The sequence below is a fragment of the Tamandua tetradactyla genome, chromosome 18 (genome assembly GCF_023851605.1).
Source record: "Tamandua tetradactyla isolate mTamTet1 chromosome 18, mTamTet1.pri, whole genome shotgun sequence".
NCBI classification, from domain to species: Eukaryota; Metazoa; Chordata; class Mammalia; order Pilosa; family Myrmecophagidae; genus Tamandua; species Tamandua tetradactyla.
The window spans coordinates 61,534,374-61,551,231 of record NC_135344.1 but is presented as its reverse complement, the minus strand read 5'-3'; the positions used below and the strand labels follow the sequence as shown (position 1 = coordinate 61,551,231).

General features: G+C 39.0%; 1 protein-coding gene across 2 annotated transcripts in view; it reads left to right on the top strand.

Annotated features, from left to right (window-relative positions):
* GATA6 (GATA binding protein 6) overlaps positions 1–16,858 on the top strand; it is a 35,819-nt gene that overhangs the window by 10,011 nt on the left and 8,950 nt on the right. For both annotated transcript variants that reach the window (XM_077135810.1, XM_077135811.1), the window contains exons 4-6: positions 1,013–1,138; positions 1,995–2,082; positions 2,176–2,279. In XM_077135810.1, the coding sequence (XP_076991925.1) occupies positions 1,013–1,138; positions 1,995–2,082; positions 2,176–2,279 (318 nt within the window). The remainder of the gene's footprint in view (positions 1–1,012; positions 1,139–1,994; positions 2,083–2,175; positions 2,280–16,858) is intronic.

Genomic DNA, 16,858 nt, shown 5'->3' with positions numbered 1-16,858 from the left:
GGAGAAGATAATATCAGTTAAAATTTTCTCACTATATAATTTAATGACGTGTAATAATCTAGAGGAAATAGATTCCCCTTAAGGAAGTTACTGGTGTAAAGGGAACATGGAAATGGGAATAGTGGCATGTAAAATTGACCATTCCTGGAAATACCTTTTAACCCTTTCTGTGAACAAAAATTGAGTGTAATACTAATGGGTAGATAAATACATCCGGCTGCAACGCCAGCGTTAAAGCAATGATGTAAAATTTGCTTATATTATAAGAACAATTAAGGCAGTCCTCATGGTGACAATTGTGGAATCATTAAAATGTATTTCTTTCTTTACAAAATTTTAAATGCATTTTCCGAGATCTGTTTCCATGAATATATACAGAGGTTCTTCTGAAGTTTCTGGTTTATTTCTCCATACATACCTGAGACACGGACCAGATTATCTCAAGTTTTTAGGTAGAAAAGTGGGGATTCTGATATAGCCTCTTAGCACAATGGGCGGTGGGTGGGCAGTTTCACATCAGACCTTGACAACAAGCCTGGCCCAGTGCCGTCCATTCACACAGGCTCTCCTTGATGTCCAGTTGTATTGTCACTTTTGGTGTGTTTTGGTATATAACGCTATTTGGGCAACTTTTAGTAAATAAACCTTCTAATTTCCCTTACAAAGTAATAACAGTAACTGGGAAACTCTTCTAAACTCTTAGAGAAGAAACCATCAGTGAAACTTTGCATGTTAGGCTGCTGGAAATACTGAGTAGAGTTGTTGGCCGATATTGTGTGATTGCTTCTTAGTTATCTCTTCTGTAATCGCTGGTAATATACTGGAGCAAATCAAATGTGTGGACTGTGTAAACCAAGTTTCTTGGTCCAGGAACGTAAACTTCATTCAGTTTTTTTTTTTTTTTCATTTATAATAAACCAAGTGCATGCTTGATGACAAGGATGTCATACATGGAGGTATGTAGCATATACAAAAAAATCATTTATATATTTTCTCTTGTGGTGTCTCCTAGCCATCATCGCGGCGGCTTGGACTGTCCTGTGCCAATTGTCACACCACAACCACCACCTTGTGGCGCAGAAATGCTGAGGGTGAACCGGTGTGCAATGCTTGTGGACTCTACATGAAACTCCATGGGGTACGCCGTGTAATCTGTTCGTGTATACAATACATTTAGTATTTTGTTTGAACACTGTTTTAGTTTTTAAATAGCCTCAGCAAGTGAAAGGGTATGAAAATGAAAACTTTGAATCTGTATATGCATTTCATTGAACCAAAGAGGCCATTAATCTATTATCTTATCTACCAATAAGATATAAGAATACTGCCAAATTACTGCACACATCCATTATAAGGCATCCTAAATTTAGAAATATTAAAATGTGAAAAATGTGCATTTTAGAATCAATAAATAGAAGCAACCTCCCCCTTTTTCTTTTTACTGTGCATACTCAAAAAGGAAAAAAATAAGATGAGAAACCAACTAGAAATGTGCATTAACTAGTTTATATTTAAACTTAAAAAATTTTTAATGCATTCAAATACATTTGTACAAAAGAGCAATAATTTGATAGCTGTAGTTAGGAAGGTTTTACACTTCATTTTAAAACATTGCACAAAATATAAACATATCAATCTTAAAAAAGAAAAGTAACGTTATATCTATAGAAAGAAAATAAATAGTCTTTTGAAAAAATATTTATTCATTGGTTTACTCTACAATTGAAATTATTTAAACCAATAGACATTAAGTTGAAGAATAAGTTCTCCCTGGCAAATCATCCCGGTTTCCCTGAAGGCATCTGTGGAGTTGATGAGGTCAAGTGTAGGCTTCGTGCACTTGAAATCCATTGTGTGTAAAAGAAAATGGATTGAAATTCATGCCAAATTCTTTTAAAATGACTGCCTTCAGTATGAATGTTAGGCTTTTAGCTAAAGCCTGGTTTTTCTTCTATATAGCATTAAACTCTTGGCTTATGTGAAATTTATTTTAGGTGCCTCGACCACTTGCAATGAAAAAAGAGGGAATTCAAACCAGGAAACGAAAACCAAAGAACATAAATAAATCAAAGGCTTGCTCTGGTAGATATAACAAAATGCTATTTGATTTCAAAGTATTTACCAATCCTAATAGTAGTGACTGTGTATTTATAAGGTTAATTTTAACTGTTATAGGTAATAGCAATAATTCAGTTCCTATGACTCCAACTTCCACCTCCTCGAACTCAGATGATTGCAGCAAAAATGCTTCCCCTACAACGCAACCAACAGCCTCAGGGGTAAGTGTTAAAATAGTATCCACTCTGAATTAGTGGGTTGCTCTCCAGTATATTATCTCAAATTTTATCTTATCTGGTAGTACAATAATCTAAACCAACAGTTCAGTTTAGTTAGCTGATACCTAAGAATAGTTTTTAGAGGAAATTACATTTGAATGTAAACAAAACGACAAACTTAAGTACTCTAAAAACCTCTTAAATTAAGATGATATAATTTTTTTTTTATGGTGAAATTAACCCAAGTAAAACCAAGAAGTTTTGGGTTGAAAACTAAATTGTTTTATTTCCAGGTTTTTATCTGAGATGTTACATGTGTATCTAATGTAGATGAGAAAAATTACCAGGTCCCTGGCTTTATTTATATTTCTAGCATCCATGGCATTAAAGTTGCTTTTGTTTATCAACTCCAGCTCTCTTTTTCTTTCTGTTATCTTTCCAGAGCATAGCCCACCATAATGTGCTCTGTGCTGCTGCATTTATTCCCTGATCTTTCACCCAGCTGTTTTATGTTGGGAGGCCTTACCTTCTCCTAAAGCACGTTCATTGTCCCTGGGCTTATTTCGGCCACAAACCTGCGAGTCCTTCCTTTGTACCATTGTGACAGGATGCCAGTCGTGGAGCAGATGACAGCAAATTTCTGTAAAGCTCGGTTTTACTCAAATAAAGAGAATTTTCTACCCTAGTATTTTGCAGATTTACCTGGAATGCTCTTAAAAGATCACCCAGCCTCGCCCTAGCCCTAGGATTCGGCTGAGACCAGTTTAGGACTAAATATCAGCATTTAAATCCCTATTGGTTTAGTTAATTTCTCTATTTACTCTTGCTCTGGAATTATTTGGGGTACTTAAAAAATGAGATCCTTGGATCCGACCTTAGCGTCAGTCTCTCTGGGTGGGGTTTGGAAATTTGTGTTTAATCAAGCACCCCAGGTGAATTTTAAATTGCTGCCTTAGAGCTGTCTGAACTAGAATTTAGGAACCAAATACCTAAAAAGAGTCACATTTTTGTCGGTTTAGACCAACAAAAATTAAACATGAAACAATTTAAAGCGGTTGCTTAAAACTGTATTTGATATGTCTCTATCCTCCAACCCCAAATCTTCTGGACCTTTTGTTTAATGAAAGAAGTTTGTTAGGTGTTTCACAAGGGAAAAAGCCTTTCGGTTGGTTTTGTTCATTACAGACACATAGTAAAGAATCTTTCAAGCCTTAATAAAAGATGGATTTTCTTTTTTTGCCTGATAGTTAGATGAAACTTTTTAAAAGTATCTAAAAGTGATAAATAGAACACATTACTTGTGGGGAAATGAAAAGACAAGATTATTTAAAAATATTCTTTATATCCTAAATCCTCAGAAGCAGTTATCTAGCTAAGTGAAGCAAAACAATGTTATAGTTTTCAAAAGCGTTGAAGAAGCTGTCAGGTTTTTGGCCTGTCTCCTAGCTGCCAACTTCCAGTCACTTTTGACGGTGATGTAGTCAGCTCCAGCTCCGCCAAAGCCTCATTTGAATGATAAATGATACAGAAATAGAGATATTTGGCTTACCGTGGATTTTGGGGACTCTGGGGTGGAGTCAGTTTTGCTGTTGTGGGTTTGTGATATAAAATTTCAACATTGTCTCTTTGGAAGTCCGCATCCTATGCCCTCCCTTGAGAGAAATGCGGGTCGTGCAAAGGTCTGTAGCCTGGCCTGGCTGGAAGAGGGACCTCGGGAGCTCCCGGCTGGTGAAGCCCCTGCTTGTTGGACATCCTAGGATGTCTCCCCAGGCAGCGCTCCAGGGGTCCTGGCTGACGTCCTGTCAAAGGTGCCTGCGTTGCCTTCCTGGAGGGAAGGGGCACGCTCTTGGGGCAGAGTGGACTGAAGGCGGGGGCACTTTCTAGCTCATTGACCGACGCCCTGCAGAGAAAAGATCTGCTCCCGACTAGAGCCGGGAGGCAGAGCAAGGAGGCTTTTCAAGATTTAGGGGGAAAGAAAGTAGTTTCACACAAGGTTTTTTTTTTTTGAGTGTAGCTCCCTGACTTGGAAGGGGGTGGCTGGTGTGAGCTCTGGACAGGGCCAGTTCCGCAGATAGGTAGGTCTGCAGAAGCACTTCCCCACAGCATTGCCCGGGGCGGAGGTGGAGCCCGCCTGCCTGCCTTGCCCCCACTCCCTTCCCTCGCTCCCCTCTCCTCGCCCCACCCTTGAAGTGCCTTGACCTCTTCTGGCTTCTGCTCTTCGAGCAGATGGCTGGCCCCTGGATTTTATGTGGTTTCTCGGGTGTCCCCATAACCCTCTACCTGACATGGCTGTTGTGGAAAACTGTCACCCCTGAGAAGAGTTGCAGTAGGCGTTTGCCAGGCTCGGTCCCCAGGAGCGGCGGCAGTGAGTGCCCTTGTCCCCTCGTTGCTTTGAGTTGCAGCAGATGTGGTCACCGCAGCCGCAGGGAGACCCCTGGCAGTGGCAGGAGCATTTGTAAAAGGCTGCTGTGTTAACAGAGATGTTTCATTTTCCCGTTTTGGTCACGGCGTGTGATACTGGAGGGCAGCTGATGCCCATAAGGATTTTGCGAAGTGCCCGAGGTGAAGAAAACGTTAGGTCCACACAGCAAGGTTGTGTTTTAGCGTTTGCTGTTTAGAATGCAAATTATGAAACAGTGTTTTAAATTGAACAGGCTGGGGATTTCAGCCTTTGAATATCATTGATCCACCCCATTGATCCCAGTACTACCTGTGACGTGGTAGAGAGGAGCAGGGCAGGGTTCTCCTAGCTTAATACGGGCTACCAGCTACAAAAGAAAGAGCAATTTTGGGCACAGGGCATGGAAGGCGGGGCAGGGCGTCATCCATTCCCCTCTTTACAGATGCAAATGCAGTGTCTCAAAATGCTTTGCTGGTCTTTAATGGGAGTGAGTTACAGGGAGGAGGATCATATCAAACTTGTTCATTGTAAAATACCACCTCAGTTCAGGTGAAGGTGATTGCCAGAGGCATTCTTAGCAATCCCGCCCTTCCGTGCCTGCGGACGCACTGGCAGGACGGCAGTGGGTTCGCTGTGCGACCACTTCCTGGGTGCTCTGGGTGGGGGGCCCAGGGCCACAGGAGCCGAGTGCTGTGGAGAGACTGCTCAGGTGTCAGCTGCCCTCCCCAACAAGGACGAACTCTGGGCAGGTTCCTAGCCTGCGGCTTTCTTCCAGGAAAAGTGCCCTAGTGCTGAGCAGACTATTTTTACATTGCTCTGAAAGCACACCTCTGACTTGGCTGCACGCTTTTGTTTACTTGTTGTGGATTTGTGTGTTAGCAAAACTTGTGTCTGGGAGAGAGAAGACATTCCTTTTAGTCGAGTCATCAGGTGGATGAGCTAGCTACTTCCTGACTTAAGTTTCTCTTTGTTGTAGGCTGCCTGTTAGGAAAACTTCATCAGCCATACAGCCATACAGTATTGCCTATCTTGGAACTTTGGAGTTTTAAGAAACACGTTTGATTTAATTTTTGGTTGATTGTTGATTTATGATACTTTTGATCTTAAAGATAAATTTCCTGAAAATATTCATTCTGGCTAAAATTTTCTTATACATGTATATTTACTGAAAAATGTATGTGTGATTGACCTCAATAGAAGACAGAGTTTCTTTGGCATGACTGGATTATAAGAATATTAAAATCTTTTCATTGAATTTCACTTATTCACTGAGGTATATTTTATGGGTTTTTGTTTTGTTTTTGTTACTGTTACTTAGGAGGAAAACATGGCAACATGTTCTATTTCATCAATTCCCAAATAAGGTTTAATAAATATTTCATAAATGTTCTTATCCCACCTAGAGTTCATAAGTAAAAATTTATAAAACTGGGGGGTGCTTTATAAACTTTATTGCTCAACCCACAAATTTCTCTTAATTTCCTTTGGGACAGGCAGGAATAATTTTGGGATGAAATTAGCAATAAGATTTACCATCTGAGAATAAGGAGTCACTGAGCATATTTTGTTGGCCCCAAGATAGTTTCTATAAATAACTATTTTTAAAAATTAAAAATCTACTCAAGTTTATATTAAAACTGCAAGCATAATGTTGAAGTCATCATCAAACATAATACTAAAATTAATGGAGAAGAAATATATCTCACTAGGCCCTGCTTTACTGGTTTTTATTTCTCTTGAGAAACATTTGTTTGAACATGTGCTCTATGGAAGACAGTTGAGTAAAACAAAGCGACACCCAACCTCAGATTCTTTATAAGAAAGGTGGTAATGGGAAAGTTTGGAAGTGCTTGATATGAGTTACAAAGTTCTGTAGGAGTCAAAGGAGGGAGCAATGAATTCTAACTGTAGACTTAGAAAGGACTTCACAAGGAAGACGGAAAATATTTTATTTTACGGAGGTATTTTCATGCACCTACGGTCCATCCAAAGTGGCTCACAATATCATCACATAGCTGCGCATTCATTACCATAAGTATTTTAGAACATTTGCATCACTCCAGAAAAATAAAAAACCCGTACATCCCATATACCTTACCCCTCCCTCTTTTTTTTTTTTTTTTTTTAATACATGGGCAGATACCAGGAATCGAACCCGGGTCTTCTGGCATTGCAGGCGAGCATTCTTGCTTGCTGAGCTACCGTGGCCCTTACACCTCTCTCTTGCCAACAACTACATTGCAATCTAATTTTTATTTTACCCCTTCTCTGCCCCCCCCATTATTTATTTATGGTTTGTCCTTATTTTTTTAAGTCATCTCTCCATACCCTTGGTAAAGGGTGCATCAACCATTAGATTTTCATAGTTACACTGTAAGAAGGTGGAGATTTGATTAGGTTAGTCAGTAGGGGTATAAAGTGGGAATGGAGGCATCCAGGAAAGAAAGGAAGAGTATGGGTAGCTGTAGCAGGAAGGGAAATGATTTCAGAAGGTAAATGAGGCTGAAGTATAGGTGTAAGAAGCCAGAGGCAGGGGATGAATTGGGAAAAATGAGTGGAAGGTGGATAGTCCTATTTAATGAAAATATTTCACATCATTACTAAGTCAGCCTTAAGCAGGACCCAAACTACATTCATTTCTAAATGATGAACTCTAACCTTGGCTTTGGTGACAAGTATGTTTTCTGTCTTTTTGCTAGAATTCAACTAGGTTGCTCCGCCCCACACTCCCAGGGCTTGTCAGGGTGCGATGGTTGAACGGGGGTGGGCAGGCTGCTCCTTTACCGTGAGGGAAACCCACTGGGCCTGGTGTGTGAGTGATAGGAAGCGTGCTTCCTCACCTTTGTGGTTCACTGTCATGATGTCCATCTCCCGCAAAGGGAGGCAGATATTCTTAGACTGAGGGATAGAGTGCCTGAGCTTTGACTCGGATTCACCACCCGCCGGTTCTGTGCCTTTGATGGACCTTACAACTCAATTTCTCGCTATTAAGTAGGTGTCATCATTTCTGTTCTGTTTATTCTTCTGGGGTGCTGTGTGCCTGGCTAAACCTCCTTCCCCTACTGCAGTCACTGCCCGGCAATAACTTTCTTCAACAACTTTATCAGAAGAAATATTTCTCTTGAGCTGTGTGGTGCTAAATCTTGTGCTAGAAGTGGTTTGAAAGAGTTAATGTCTGTCCCTAAGTGCCGGTTGCCGGCAGGGAGTGATTTAGAGATTGGTGATTTTGAATGTGCTTTATAAGGTCTTCTGCAAAAAGCTTAGGTATTTTGCAAGTTACTGTCTTTAAATAAAAACTCTTTAATAGATTTTATTTTGTGTTTTAGTATTTGCATCCTTTGGTGGAAATAGGAGGGAGACGTTTAGTTATATAGCTTTCTGTGTGTTGTTTGGTTGATGGGGAATTCTTTATTAACAAGTTTATATCCAACTGTCATTTTTTTCCAAGTAATTGGGTCACTTTGGATTTACTGTGGCCATATGGTTGATCACAAAATAATAGTTTCTGTTAAATAACTGAAAGGCATATTCATGAAGGACTTATGTCATACTTATTTATAATATTAATTGCCATATTACTCAGAGTATCTTGACTATAGAGAGGAGCTCTGATTTAAGAGGCTGCTGGACCTAGGACGGAAAATTGCTGCTTAGTTTTTTTTTTTTTTAAATTAGAGAAGTTGCAGGTTTACAGAAAAATCATGCATAAAATAGTGTTTCCATATACCACCCTATTATTAACACCTTGCATTAGTGTGATAAATTTGTTGCAATTGACTGCTTAACTCATAGCTTGAATATTCTGCAAGAACCTTCAGAGCACATGAAAACCAAACATTAAGCTTGGAGTTTATCTCTGTACTCTTGCTTTTGGGACTTTTTCTCCCTTTCCTGTACTTTCTCTTTTATAAGGTTTTAGGAAAGGCAGAAAGGCAGGAAATTTACTCCTATCAGGTACGTTTATGTGCCAGGTGCTTTGTGTACCTTTTCATCTCTATCTTTTGCAAATGAGGTTGAGGTGTTTTACATTCCATATTTTTTTTCTTTTTTTCTTTTTTTTAATACCATACTTTTTATTTGAGGAAATGAGTCTTAGAAGATAACAAGCCCAGCCTTGTGTATCAAATTGTGAGGTAGAGCTTGGATTTGCACCGAATGGTTGAATCAGAGTCAACATTATCACTACAGCAAACCACATTAATAAGTGAGATCAGCTTCTCGTTGCTTTGTAATCTCTAGAGAGAGGAAATAAGGTTTTCTTAAAGAAATGGGACTAATTTTGTTTAGTAATGTCAGTATCATATATCACCCCACTGAAAGTGGTGTGAAAACTGTGCCAGAGAAGTGATTTGCTCGAGACCAAATATATGCCATTTTTGCAAATTTATTATCAATATTATGCTTATATTAAAATTTATTATAGTGGTCAGAATCTTAGTTGGGTAATATTAGCTAAAAAAAAAACAGGTGATAAGAATTCCTAATTTTTGATATTTGATGTGATTATAACAAGATTCTCTTAAAATATTAAATATAAATTAAATATAACCTGCAATTTATAATGGTGTGATTTAAATCCACACACAGTGAGCGCTAAGTCTGTTGGAATTTCACTTTTTAGAATGTTTAATGCTTGCTTTTGTTTTCACATGGGCAGGCACCGGGAATCGAATCCGTGTCTCTGGCATGGGAGGGTAGAACTCTGCCTGCTGAGCCACCGCGGCCCGCCCGGTACTTGCTTTTTAGAATGTTCAAATTGCCTTTAATTATCTTTTATGCAGTCATTTGAAAAGTGTTTCTTTGTAGGCAAGCATCCACTTTAACATTTTTTTAAGGTTTGTAGTCCAAAAGACATTTTTTTTAAAGTGGAAAAAAAAAAAAAGAGTTAAAAAATCATTAATCTCCCACAAAGGAGAGAGTTGTGGTTAGGTAACATTATTGCTTCATTTATAAACCAGGATCTCTAGTGACTTCATAAGGTCACAGAACTAACCAGTGTTGAAACGGGGACTGGAACCGACATCTCCGGCCTCCTCGTCCAGGGCCGTTACCTTTCCCAGGGAGTTGACCAGCCGTTGCAGTTATTAATATCCTCCTTGCCACATGCTAAAAGCCATGAACATAAATATTTTGTTGGCATTTTATCTTCACGTTCCCCGTGTGCCAGGCTCCCTTTCTTTCTTCTCTCACAGCCCCTTCTAATCACTCACGGTCCTGTCTGACCACACTGGCCTTCGCCATGAAAGTCACATGTCACCCTGGCAGGGAGCGTTGAAGTATGTGGAGTTTACATACTTTCATTTTGATCTCAAGGCCTTTTCTAGACTTTCTTCCTCTTTTTTTTTTTTTTTAATGTCCTTTTGTGGAGAGAGTGCGTCATGAGGGGAGGATGATACAGAATGGTTATTATTGTTGTACTAATTGATACCCAGTGGTGATGTTTATTAGCAAATTATACTGCCTTTTAAATGGTTTGCAAAATGTATATCCACCCAATTTATCACACAACTGTGGTTTATGTCATAAGTGACTAATTATTGCAATCGGAAAGTCAGAATAGTAGCTGAATGAAGAGTATAGAAGTCATTCACTTTTCATGTGGTGAAACGACTTCATCTCAGAACAAACTTTCCTTTGCAGGTAACAGGATTTTTAGTTTTTTTCCTTGCCAGTATAAGAATATACAAAATTGTTACAAAGCATGAAATAATATTACGGGAAAACATGACCAGATTTAAGATATCTAGCTTAAAATGCTCTGAACTGTTATTGCTAAATGAATCTTCGAAGAAAATGAATTCCTTTACTGGAACAGAAGTAATTTATTGTGCATTTCGTGGGTGTCTGCCAAAAGGATTACTAGCAATATGAAGATCTAATGGATATGAATTAAACACAAATTGCTAGCTCTGTTCATGTTTATGCCTTCCTGTTAATTTTCTTTGGAATTTTAATAATAATTTGTAAAAAAAACTCCAAAGATAGGTGGTGGCAATGTGCAATTCAAATATATTAGGCTTTATATAGTACTAGTACTCAGAATTGTTAGATTGAACACAATGAGATTATTTTATTGATTTTTTAAATTTTAATTTTTAAAATTTTTATTAATAAAACCAATCAACATACAATAAGAACATTTTTTTCGTCACATAGCTATATATTCATCATCATGATCATTTCTTAGAACATTTGCATCAATTCAGAAAAGGAACATAAAAAAAAACAGAAAAAAACATTCATACATACCATGCCCCTTACCCTTCCATTCATTGTTCACTAGCATTTCAATCTACTAAATTTATTTTAACATTTGTCCCCCTTATTATTTATTTATTTTTAATCCATGTGTTTTATTCATCTGTCCATAAGGTAGATAAAAGATGCATCAGACACAAGGTTTTCACAATCACACAGTCACATTGAGAAAGCTATATCATTACACAATCATCTTCAAGAAACATGGCTACTGGAACTCAGCTCTACATTTTCACTCACTTCCCTCCAGGCTCTCCAATATACCTTAACTGAAAGGGTGATACCTATTTAATGCATAAGAATAACCTCCAGGATAACTCTGGAATCTCTCAGGCACTGATACTTTATTTTGTTTCATTTCTCTCTTCCCCCTTTCGGGTGATAAGGTTTTCTCAGTCCCTTGGTGCTGAGTCCCAGCTCATTCTAGGATTTCTATCCCACGTTGTCAGGAAGGTCCACACCCCTGGGATTGACCTCAGATCTTAGGAAAGGTTTGAGCAGGCAAACAGCAAGGTTTTGAGTTCAATGTCCTGTTGGAGTCTGTGAGTAAACAAGATTCCAGGTCAGTAGCTGACAAGGTATATGACCTATCTTTGCTGGTCATTCACTTGGTGCTCTTTTCACCAGAATCACGCATTGATTAAGCATGAATACTGTCGATTGAAAGCTATCATTGAGTTAGCTGCTTGATTCATAGGGAAGCCAGAATATGGTCTGAAATTCATTCTCGGGGCTCACGGATCAGCAGCCGGGAGGAAACAGTTTTGGGCAGCATCTGCCTGTGTGACTATAGTGAGCTGCCGAAGATTTTGTAAAGCCTCTGATCTCCTCTTCCTGTTAAAAAGGAAAATTAATTCCTACTGTCTGGTCCTTAAGGGTGTTGTGAAGTGTAAGTGGGAGATGTCTGCAGATTTCTTCCAAGCCCAAGGAGAATAACACAACTTAAATATCATCTTGGAAGTGAACAGTGGTACTGTCTATTTGCAGGGTATTTTTTCATCCCAAAACATTAGAAATAAATCCTTGCTTTCCCAATGGGTAAATTTAGAGATTTGGAGCTATTGTGTAGCCAAATAACCATATTTTAAAGATTTTTATTTCTCTGATAGCAACAGGGTTTTAATCTTAAAGATACATAGTACATCCGTAATGTTTTCTGTGGTTTAAATGCATTGTAAGTGCTGGTTGGTTCTTTGACCACGGTTGGCATTCTCAAATTGAGATGGTGAGATTAAGATGCTCATCCACTCCTGAACAGCCAGTTTTCATATAAAATTTAAAATAATTCAACATGATTTAAAATTTTGCCTCAGGCTCATTTACTGCTTATTTAGAAGACTAGAATAATCCATTTTAATTTATTTTAGAAGTTTAGCTTTTTTTAAAGCTTGCTAATTGACTTCAAGTTGTGGGATAACCCCTATTCCCAAATTTATAATTGCACATTGATATTTTACTGGTAATCTCAGGGTATTTATAAACTCGGAGAGATGTCTTTGCGCACCACCCAGCGTGCTTGCTGTTTTGAGTGTGTACAACCCATAAAACTATTTATTCCTCTGTCCTGAAGAGGTTGTGTCTATAGAATTATTTGTTCCTTCCATGAAAGGGAGTGTAAACCTGGCCCAGAAGGGGCAAGAGGGGTCAAGGGGGCAGCCAGTGAGCTTCCCAGTAAGGAAATTACTAGAAGATAAATTACAAAAAAAAAACCTGTTAAATTACACAAAAATAGCTGAACATTTCTGTTAAAAACTGCATAAGGGCATCTCCTGCAGTGACTGTGATTCTTCTTGTCAGTGAACGTGCTTGTGTTCTTTTGCTTTATTGAGCTGTTATGGAATCTTCAGGGTTTTGTTATAATAGGCAGTTTTCACGTTTCCCAGTGGAGACAGAACCTGGGCGCATTTGCCTGTCTGCCGTGCATCACTCCCTAAACTATTATTGAGTCACTTTTGTCTCTGATTTTATGTTACCTCCCATCCAAACTGAAGTGAGTATGAGCATAGTTTTTATAGTGAAAGTTGATTTATGTGGAGGAGTTTCCGCTTTGCTGGAACGTATACATTTTAATATTTCTTTTGAGGAAGGCAGCTATAAAAACATGGCAGGACTCTAACCTAGCAGTTACAAAAGCAGAGAAGAAAGCTTTGGCAATGAGGTACTGCTAGCTCCCCATCAAAAAAAGAAAAAGAAAAAGTCTTAGCCACAAACTGACTGAGATATGTAGAAGGACAGACGCGGGCCGTGGAAGCCGACAGCCTAGTTCAAGCTAAAAAGACAGTCTGATCGGCATCCAAATCCGAGGCTCTGGGAGTCATCACAGACTCCTCTACAACCTGCCTGGGGCGCGGGGTTTTCTTACTTCAGATCAGCGCGGCATTAGGAAAGATTACTGCGTGGAGGGCTGAGGGCGTCCTAATGGACTCCTTTTTGGGGGTTTTGTCCTAAAAAAATAAAACATATGTTTATAATACACAAGCCAAAGAACTTACTTCTATTCTTCTGCAAAATGCTATGTTCTTTAAGGGTTGCCTTTTCTCTGTTGTGCTGTCAATGTGGGCACCTCCGTCAGAGGTTGTCTCCAGTCCTGCCTATTAGGGGATATGTGAAAAGAAAGAACCAATATTGTTTGTGAGCGCACTGTGAGCCAGACACAATGCTGGGCATTTGACTATGTGAGTTTATTAGATCAGAAATCCTTGGCTTTTCAGATACAGGTCCAAAAAAACGAATGAAGGTTTATTCTCACAGGAAAAAAATCTGGGTGATCTAAAGTTAATCTTTAGATTAATGTATGCCTACGTCACAGGCAAATGGATATTTTCCATGTCCTAATCAGCAACAATCCAAGCTCTCCCTGAAGTCATTTCTTCCTTTAGGAGGAGTTTTCCATCCCAACTGCTCTGTCTGTCTCCCACCTAACCTGGCTTGCTTTCAGTGCTAAGCTGGGTCTGGTGCTGATAACACATTCTTTCAACAGGAAGTGCCTCCATTTTCAGTTGTCTGTGGGAGGGTGGAGGGCAGATAAGCTGTGAATGGAAACACACAGCAGATTTCACACAGCTCCACCCTCCTGCTGCACTTTGATCCCAGTAAGAGCTAGGACCTCTGCCTGGCCAGAGCTGCCTGCCGGGAGCTGGAAGGTGGTTAAGCGGTTGGCATTCAGAAGCCCTCTTGTTTGGGGTTCAGGAATGTATGTTAAGGCTGATGTAGGTCTAGTGAAGTGCCTGCTTTTGCTATGTCGAGAGATCAGGGATCTAAAGTCCTTTGAAGGATATCATTAGATTTTGGGAAACATGAACCGATTGAAATTTAAACTTGCATTTTTGCGTGTATGTGCATAAACACATAATGGGTCCGAGATCTCAATAACTTTCTTGAATAATTTTTCCCCCAAAGTGTACTGATTCTCAATAAGTTTTTGAATATTACCAATGAAATAAAGGAATTTAAGATGAACAAAGATAGGACAGGGCAGGTTTCTTAAGGAGGGTAGCTGTGCCAGTTTCAGGCTCCTTCTATTGTTAGAATACTATTTGGGAGCTCTGATTATATTGATTCACACGCAGTGTTCATGTTTTAAATGAAACCATGTTTTACATGTGCACGGCTGTCACGTGGTCAGCAGCCCATGCCAGGTGGCATGGAGATGGTCTTGGTGCACTGGTGGCTGTTTCTGACCCTACTTCTGTCAGTGCCCCTACTATGATTCCTCTCTATTTTTTCTTGCTAACTTATTCCAGTCTCGCATGTCCCTCAAGTGTTTGGGCCTCATGTTTCTTGTTCTAATCTAATGACACAGATTTGGCTGTGCTATTCAGTTAAAGCATTCAAAGAAAGGTTAAGATAGCTAATAGGCTTGATGCTCTCAAATGGTCTGCTGCTCCCCACCTCTTCCTAGGTTCCCTTGTAATACTTGTGCACATGCATGGATAACTTATACTTGTGACATAGCTACAGTTCATATCCTGCTGTTTTTCATTTAACATTGTATTGCAGAAATTTTTCCATCTTGCTACATGGTCTTATTATTTTTGGTAATTGCATAATAGTTAATTGAATGAATGTGCCCTGCTTTTCCAAACCCTTCCTATATTATTAGACATTAGGCTGTTTCCGTGGTTTACACTATTATAAGTAATTCTGCATTGGAATGGATGTCTTCCCACGCAGAGCCTTTTCCCTGCCTTTCAGTAATTTCTTTGTGATTAATTTCCAGAAGTGAAATTACCAGGCTAAGTAGGGTATAAACTTCTTGATGGCTTTAATTGCCTTCTTTAAGATATATACCAGTTTATAACTCTACCGATCTATCAGTTTCCTGTATTGTCATTACATGAGAATAATTTTCTTTGAAGTATTTCATATGTAAATGTTATATACCCATTTAGGAATAAGGTACCAAGCTTTGGGCACAAGTACTTATCCCATTTTTTGTCCTGAGGGACTCACATTTTGCGCTTAATTTCTAGTGAGCTGGTATTGTTTAGAAACAATCACCCATGTAACTGGGAATTTTTCTGTTCTTTGACAGTAGGATTTTTGACCTGACATCTTTACATTTTTTTGTCTGGAAAAAAGGAAACAGTAGTAATTCCCACAGATGGCTTTTGGGATTGTTGCTCAGGTAAAAATATTATGCGGTGTTAAAGGTTTCAAGTGTTATTAACAAGATAATATACAAGATATTAAATGAAAATTTCTTTAACATGGCTTATTTGGAAAAACAACAACAACAACACACCAGTGATTCTTTTAAACAGTCAGGGAAACATCTTGCTTTCTCTTTGTGAAGAGCTGTTGGTAACACATAGGATGGTCCTTGAGGTTGTTCTCACTTAACTCTGGACCACTGCTTCTGTGCCTACCCAGTGATGGCAGTAAATCACTTGGGCTAAAGGACAAAATAAGTGAGAATAAATTAAGGGCAAAGCTTTTCACTTTATCAGTAATAATAAAATAAGAGTAGCTTGTGCTGATGTAATCTTTATAATTGCCAGACACTGTTCCAAGGGCTTTACATTTATTAACTCATTAAATCCCTGTAACGACCCTTATAATATAACACAGGTACCTGTTTAAATTTCCATCTTATAGGTGAGGATACTGAGGCATAGAAAGGTTTATATCAGGCTTCTAGTTTACTTTTCTTCTCCTTGATCTCTTTTCACTTCCTTAATTAATCCTTCCATTCAACTTGCTTTTAACAGGCCAGGTTACCCTTGCCTCCCCACCTCCTGTGTGCCTTCCATCTGAGGACCCTTTTCTCATTAATAATAGCTCCCTTTCATTGAATATTTAACTTAGGTAAGGCATTGGGGCTAACGCCTTTACAAACTTATTTAATTGTCACATCCATCCCTTAAGGCGGGTCTTACTTTCTAGCATGTGTGTGTCCTGGCTCCCTGCATAGCTGAGAGCTCCTTGTGGGCAGTGACTTTTTCTTTTTTGGTCTCATAGTTACAGTGACTGGCTCTCAGCAGGTGTTTAGATAATGTTTCTTGTTGCTGTCTGTGGTGGTGGTAACAACCTCTCTGCCATCTCAGGACTCCCCAGGGCTGCTTCCTGGGTCAGTCTAGGCATCCTCTCTATTTCAGAAAATAACATTTGTCGCAGTGAAGTCAAATTTGGTGTGAAGCAGTAATACATGTACATGTGCCTTCCTTTATGGAACAGAGAGATCAGTGAAAGGTTGGGTGTGATGTAAATCGTTATAAGGAAGCTTGCTCTTTCTATGAATTTTCTATGAATTTATGATAGTTCCTTTCTAAGGTGAAGAATCATTTTATAATTGAATATAGCCCTTTTATTTCTTTGGAGATTAAATCTAGGTCCACTTGGATTTGCTGACAGTGGAGATTTTGGAATTAAGGGCAAAAGTTGATCACATTTATAAGTCTAACAATTCCTTTGTGTTTCAGAG